Source organism: Amborella trichopoda, chromosome 8, assembly GCF_054954075.1.
Source record: "Amborella trichopoda isolate Santa Cruz 75 chromosome 8, AtrichopodaSantaCruz75HAP2 v2.0, whole genome shotgun sequence".
NCBI classification, from domain to species: domain Eukaryota; kingdom Viridiplantae; phylum Streptophyta; class Magnoliopsida; order Amborellales; family Amborellaceae; genus Amborella; species Amborella trichopoda.
In genome coordinates, this window is record NC_142343.1 from 36,974,044 (window position 1) to 36,981,107 (window position 7,064).

Genomic DNA, 7,064 nt, shown 5'->3' on the forward strand with positions numbered 1-7,064 from the left:
CAACAACGATCTCTCTCTCAACCCTGAGGGCCTCTCTTCTCTCTTTGATCCACCTGAAACAGTGCCCCTTTTCTCTCTCTACCCCTACAACGTAGGCTCCTCTGTCTCGCATCCTTTCTCTCTAACAAACTTCTCTCTATTCCCTCCTATCACAGAAAACACCCGGCATTTGTGTCGGTCCCCTCCTTTCTTGTAAGTTAAAAACTTTTCCCTTATTTACTCGCTCTCTCTCTCTCTCTTTTAAAACGAATAAATTCGGTTATTGAGAAACCAAAATTTTTTTAAATTTTGGTTTTTGAGGAATCCAAAATGAGTAGTTTCATTTTTTTTTTTTTTTTAATGATATGAAGTTCAAAAAACGGATATATGTGATAATTAAATAAAGTTTTAGGTATTTTCATAAGGGAAATGGCCTTGTGAGACCCTCCCATAGTTATGTATGTACGACCTCAAAGAAACATCATTAAATTTAACAAAGATATCTAGAAAAGTTAAGTTCTACGTTCATGTGATACTTTTTATAGAGATCTGTGTCAAATCTAATGCGAATCATTTAAAGTTTTTCACATAAAACGTAATTTTTTTAATTTTTAAATAAAAACTAAAAAATAAAAAACCAAAAATGCTTTTGTGGTTGGTGGATGATGCTAGGTTTTCTTTTAAGCGTCTAGATTAGACATTGTGCCATTCTTTATTTAAAATGCCTTTGCTTGTTTATGGTTTTAAATCTTGGACATCAACAATCTAAACATTTTCCAACAATTTTTTAAAGTGGTATTTGAGTGAAATGAGTCCCGCAAATTAAGCACTCCAATGTCAAATATGATGATTTTACCACTTCAATAATTTTTTAAAGTCAATGATATTTTATTAGCATTTTATAAGAATGTAAAGCTGAAATTCAGTATGGACAAACTTCGAAACGGCAAAAATAGATCATGACAAATGCCTATATACTGGCGTCCAAAAAGCGCCTATATACTGGCCTCCAAAAATCGCATCCACCGTACATTCCCATCGATAAATGATTAGAGATCAACTAGACCAGTGCCCAAAGAGCCATTCCCCGTGTAAACTCACTTGTGGCCATCCGTTAGGACAGATGGACGGTAGCCAGCAGGGAGGAGTACCATATAGGTCTACTGGACTGTGGTTTACTCAGCGCCACGCTGTTAAGCAACCACGAAATAGAAAAAACGCCGAAACTTGGTGATATTTTTGGATTGTCGCAGCGCGATGGACGGCTCACATTTCCCAAAGCATTTCGAAAATTAGGGTTCCTCTCTCTCATCATCTTACGGTCGGACAGATCCGTCATGCGGCCGTAGCGTTTCTCCCGCTCCTCAAAACTTTCAAATGAAACTCTGTCTCATATATCGTCTCTAAAGTCTTTCTCTCTCTACATTCAAATACTCCACCGAATTCCTGTCTCTCTCTTTCCATTCAAATACTGCACTCCATTTCTCTCCCTCTGGAGCTTAAGCACCGGATATCGGTCTCTGCATCTTGCGATCTCCTCTTGTTTGAATCTTTGGTAAAAGGTATGGATTTTTGTCTCTCTTCTGATGCTCAGTGTCTAGGGTTTTACCTATCAAGACTTTATTCTCTCTATGAATAGTTCATGGTGATTTAAGTGGCATTTTTATTCGTGGTGTCAATGGTTCATGGTGATTAGGAGCATTTTTTTTTTCATGTTATGCCTTTCTAATGGTGGATCTTCGATTTCTTAATGCAGGCTTGGCCTCTCTGGTTAGGGGGATTGCTCCTCTTCCGACCGGTGTTAGGTTTTATTTGTCATTTAAGTATTCCAAGGTTAGGGCTTTTCACCATCAGACTTCAATTCACCATCTAGGGTTTGGGTTTTCTGGTTTTTCTTCATCTTATTGCTTTTAACTTTAGGGTTTTCTCCTTTCTTTTCCGGTCAAGTGCTAGGGTTATTTTTCGTATACCGTATCAGGCCCGACTTTCTTTGTATGCATATAGATAAAAGGTTTTCTCCATCCTTTTCTGGCTTGTGTTAGGGTTTCCTTCGCTTTGGGCCCTCTAGGGATAGGGGTTTTCACAGAAGATGGCCATGGAGATCACACAGATTCTTCTCAATGCTCAGTCTCCCGATGGCAACACCCGAAAAGTTGCAGAGGAAAACTTGAAGCAGTTTCAGTTGCAGAATCCACCTGCTTTTCTCCTCTCTCTATCTAGGGAGCTCTCTAATGAGGAGAAACCCACTGATTCTCGTCGGCTAGCTGGTATAATCCTAAAAAACTCTCTGGATGCAAAGGAAGCTTCGAAAAAGGAGGAGCTTGTTAAGTCATGGGTTGGCCTAGATCACAACCTCAAGTCTCAGATCAAAGACCTCCTAACCCTAACCCTAACTTCCTCTGTGCAAGAAGCTCGCCATACTTCCTCTCAGGTCATAGCCAAAATTGCAGGGATTGAGATTCCTCGCAAAGAATGGCCTGGATTGATCGCTCGCCTTCTTGGAAATGCGACTCATGAAACATCTGATAAGTCTTCTGCTTTGAAGATTGCTACCCTTGAAACCCTAGGCTACGTTTGTGAAGAGGTTTCACCTCAGGACCTTGAGCAAGACCAGGTTAATGCAGTTTTGACGGCCGTGGTTCAGGGGATGATGAGCCCCTCTGACCCCTCTGGTTCGATTAGGCTCTCTGCTACTCGAGCTCTTTACAATGCCCTTGATTTTGCGCAAACCAACTTTGAGAATGACATGGAAAGGGATTTCATTATGAAGGTGGTATGCGCAACTGCTCAATCGAAAGAGATAGAGATAAGGCAAGCAGCTTTTGAATGCTTGGTTTCTATCTCTTCAATTTATTATGAAATCCTCTCTCCTTATATTGAGAATTTGTACACATTGACTGCTAAAGCAATCCGAAAGGATGAGGAGCCGGTTGCTCTTCAGGCTATTGAGTTTTGGAGCTCAATATGCGACGAAGAGATAGAACTTCAGGAAGAGGAAGGTGAGAATTTCAATGGGTTTATAAAGCAGGCATTGCCTGCTCTCGTGCCCCTTCTTCTTGAGACCTTGACAAAGCAAGAGGAAGACCAAGACCAGGATGAAGGAGCGTGGAACTTGTCAATGGCTGGTGGGACATGCCTAGGGCTTGTTGCTAAAACAGTGGGGGATGACATACTTGGACCTGTTATGCCATTTGTTCAGGAGAACATTGTTAAACTTGATTGGCGTTGCAGAGAAGCTGCCACCTTTGCTTTTGGGTCCATTCTTGAAGGGCCGTCCTCTGAGAAGCTTGCACCTGTGGTGAATACGGCTCTCCAGTTCTTACTCAATTCTCTCAAGGAAGAGAAGAATAACCATGCTAAGGATACAACTGCATGGACACTTAGCAGGATCTTTGAATTTTTGCATTTTCAGGGTAATGAATTCTCAGTTGTGACCCCTGAAAATCTAGGGCACATTGTAACTGTGCTTTTGCAAAGTATTAAGGATGCTCCAAATGTTGCCGAGAAAGTTTGTGGGGCTATATACTTCCTTGCTCAAGGGTATGAGCAGGTGGCAAATGTTAGCTCGGTTCTCTCTCCTTACATTGGCGATATGATTTCTGCGCTTCTCATTACTGCTGATCGTTCAGACGCAGGGGAATCTAGACTGAGGGCTTCGGCCTACGAGACAATTAATGAGATTGTTCGATGTTCAAATGCTTTGGAAAGTGGGAGCATTATTGCTCAACTCCTACCTGCTATATTGAATAGGTTGGGTCAAACAATGGAGATTCAAGTGATTTCTTTAGAGGATAGAGAAAAGCAAGGGGATCTCCAAGCCCTACTTTGTGGGGTTCTTCAGGTGATTATACAAAAGCTTAGCTCCTCTGAGGCCACGAAACCTAGCATAACCCAGTTTTCCGATCAATTAATGACACTGTTTTTGAGGGTTTTTGCCTGTCGCAGCTCCACTGTTCATGAAGAGGCAATGCTTGCCATTGGCGCTCTGGCTTATGCTACTGGTCCCGAGTTCTCGAGGTATATGCCTGAGTTTTACAAGTATTTAGAGATGGGGTTGCAAAATTTTGAGGAGTATCAGGTCTGTGCCATATCTGTTGGGGTTGTGGGTGATATTTGTAGGGCTTTAGATGAGAGAGTGCTTCCTTATTGTGATGGTATCATGACCCATCTTCTCAAAGACCTCTCGAGTAGCATGCTTCATCGCTCTGTGAAGCCCCCGATATTCTCTTGCTTTGGTGATGTTGCCTTAGCTATTGGTGAGCACTTTGAGAAGTACCTGCCTTATGCCATGCCTATGCTACAAGGGGCCTCGGAGATATGTGCTCACGCTGGGGTGAACCAGGACGAGGAGATGGCTGAGTATGCTAACCAGCTGAGGCATGGGATATTTGAGGCTTATTCTGGAATCCTTCAGGGCTTCAAGAATTCAAAGGCCGAGCTGATGATGCCCTATGCAAGTCACCTATTGCAGTTCATTGAGGCAGTCTTCCAAGACAAGGAGAGGTAATCTTCTTCCATCTTTTATTTGTTGTTTGTGTTCCTTATCATCCATCTATTTATACTTTAGTTTTGCAGTTCTGTGTATTACTTTTGTTGTCTTATATTCTAGATTTTAAATCTCCTGCTATTTCGTGCTTTATGTCCATACCTGGACAATGTGTGTTTGTATTTGTGGTCAATCTTCATGACTATTTGTTCTTCACTCTTTTTGTAATCCTCACCGCGGTGCATCCATCCTTTCTTTGTTGGGGTTTTTTAAGCAATAAATGTTTTCTGCTTTTGTCTGTTATTTTTCTATGAGGGCGCAACCTATTCAATCTGATTGAGTAGGCTGTAGTAACTTGTAGGTTTATAACTTTACTTTTTTATTTCTGTTTAGTACATTCCTGTGGTGCGATTTTTTCCCCCATCTTAGTTGATAAAATACCTACGATCAATTATGATTTTGTTGTTGTTTCCTCAAGGAAAACCCGTCTCTTTTGCCCTTCCTTTCTTTGGTTTCTCAGGGACAATCGAGCTCCAACATTTTTTTTTTTGTAAAAAAGAAAAGAAAAGATAATCTAGTTCTGTTGTCTCTGTTGGTGTTCTATCGACGAATTGATATTTACAGTCAAATTCAATTTTTTTTAGGGATGAAGGTGTAACAAAAGCTGCAGTTGGTGTTATGGGGGATCTTGCAGATACTCTTGGTGCAAACACTTCAATCTTGTTCAGGGGTTCTTCCTTCTACCAAGAGTTCCTTGGGGAGTGCATGCAATCAGAGGATGTGCAGCTGAAGGAGACCGCATCTTGGGCACAAGGGACTATCAACCGTGTTTTGGTTTCATGAGGTGAAACCATTATGTCTCTTTTCCTCTTCGAGGTTATTTCTACTCTCTTCTTTGTTTCAAATTTTTTTTTGGATTTATCTTTCCTCCCTTAAGTATGGGATTTATGCATGACTGCCGATTAGAAGGGTATTTGTATCATATGATACAGTTTAGTGAGGTAGTTTAATTGTTTTGCCTTTGATAGAGGAGAGATTTGTTGGTTCTGGAATGCTGTTATATTGGTCCTTTTAATGTTCAATGCAGCCACGAAAGGGTGGTAGATTGAATGGCTCTCTCTCTCTCTCACATATACACACATTTTATGTTTATGTGCTGTTGCTTTTGATTTAATTTTTTTATTTAAAAGAACTCCAAGTCAAGAATTTTGTTGCTACATACTTGTATCATTAAACCCGAAATTTTGTTCTTCCCTGGTTTTCTTTTTTGTAAATTGTGGTTTCTATGTTGTAGAGTTTTTTCCGTACATGGATTGCTTTATGCTTTTGTAGATGCTTCTTTAATAATTATCCGATGAATATGTAGAAATGGGGAAGCTTAAACGTTTGGAAAAATTACATATGGACTATTATGTAACCTTAAGCTTAAACTGTTTGGAAAAATTAACCTTTCGTACGGGTTATTATGGCATAGGTCACTGTTTTTGCGAAAATTATGTGGAGACCACGCCCACCTTTGCTTTTTTCTAAAAAAAAATTGCTGTCATTTCCAACAGGGGACAAATAGGAAATCCCACAAGTCTATTACTAAGGGCCTGTCCGGTACTAGTAACAACAACCTGATGTCCGATGTTTCTAATACGTAACAACTCGACTTATAAAAGATTTCTCTTACTAGGTTGTCGGGTGTTTCTAATACCCAACAACTCAACTTATAAAATACTTCTCTGACTTAAGGCATTTGATATATACAAAACCTATATTATTTATTTAAATCTTTAAAAAAGTAAGATCAACTAAAAGATAAAGGAAAATTTGTTGAAAAATAAAATACATTCAAGTAATAATAAATAAAATTAATTACATTACATAAATTCTATAATGCTAATTTAATAATAAGAATTTAAATAATAATAATTGCTTATAACTAGTCGGCTTTTCCTAATGCTGGACAACTTAGTAAGTTGATCTGTCCGTTATTAAAAAACACAGGAAGCATGCATGTTCAAAGTTGGTGGTATTGGATAGGCCCTTACTAAAAGTAGTTGTTGAGAACTTGCATGATTTCCCACTTATTAGGTGTTGGAAATGGTGGATAAGTGGGCAATTTTATAAAAAAAGAGGCGTGGAGTTGGGGTGGTCTTTGCATAATTTTTATAAAAATATGACTCATATCATCATTACCACGTTGAAAAGGTGTCTACAGGTAATCCTCCCTCAAACTTTTGATCATCTTGGAACATGGTATATTTCCACTGGGTTCAAGGCATAATTATGTAGTAGTTGAAAGGAATCTAAAATTCAATTCAAATTTAGCTTTGATTAGAAAGGAAGTTATGTCCCTTATGAAAGACTTGAGAAATAGCTCTTACAGTTGCAATCCTGGCTCATTCAGAGTACATTTTGGTAAAACTTTGGAGCTGAAAAACTAAACAAAGTAACCATCTGATTTAAGTAAGTAAGATTAACAAGTGGTTTGACTCTCCTACCCAATGCTTTGGAGTTGCTTTTGGGTACATTCTATTTTCATGCCTTCACATTTTCATTGTGATAATTTTAGTGAGGTGAACTTTGCTAACGGGACAATGTTCTAGGGCTT

General features: G+C 39.3%; 1 protein-coding gene across 1 annotated transcript; it reads left to right on the top strand.

The window, feature by feature from the left end:
* Window positions 1-1,219: 1,219 nt before the first annotated feature.
* LOC18425382 (importin subunit beta-1) lies at window positions 1,220-5,581 on the top strand. The gene is made up of 4 exons (XM_006829934.4): window positions 1,220-1,541; window positions 1,736-1,812; window positions 2,022-4,482; window positions 5,110-5,581. Exons 3-4 carry the CDS (start codon window positions 2,069-2,071, stop codon window positions 5,306-5,308), a joined length of 2,613 nt encoding a protein of 870 aa, XP_006829997.1. The 5' UTR covers window positions 1,220-1,541; window positions 1,736-1,812; window positions 2,022-2,068; the 3' UTR covers window positions 5,309-5,581.
* Window positions 5,582-7,064: the final 1,483 nt, after the last annotated feature.

What these genes read in the sequence shown, in the direction of transcription:
- LOC18425382 (XM_006829934.4), top strand. Translation starts at nt 2,069, where the DNA reads ATGGCCATGGAGATCACACAGATTCTTCTCAATGCTCAGTCTCCCGAT. An exon ending in GTCTTCCAAGACAAGGAGAG is followed by an intron (nt 4,483 to 5,109) that starts GTAATCTTCTTC and finishes AATTTTTTTTAG; the next exon opens with GGATGAAGGTGTAACAAAAG.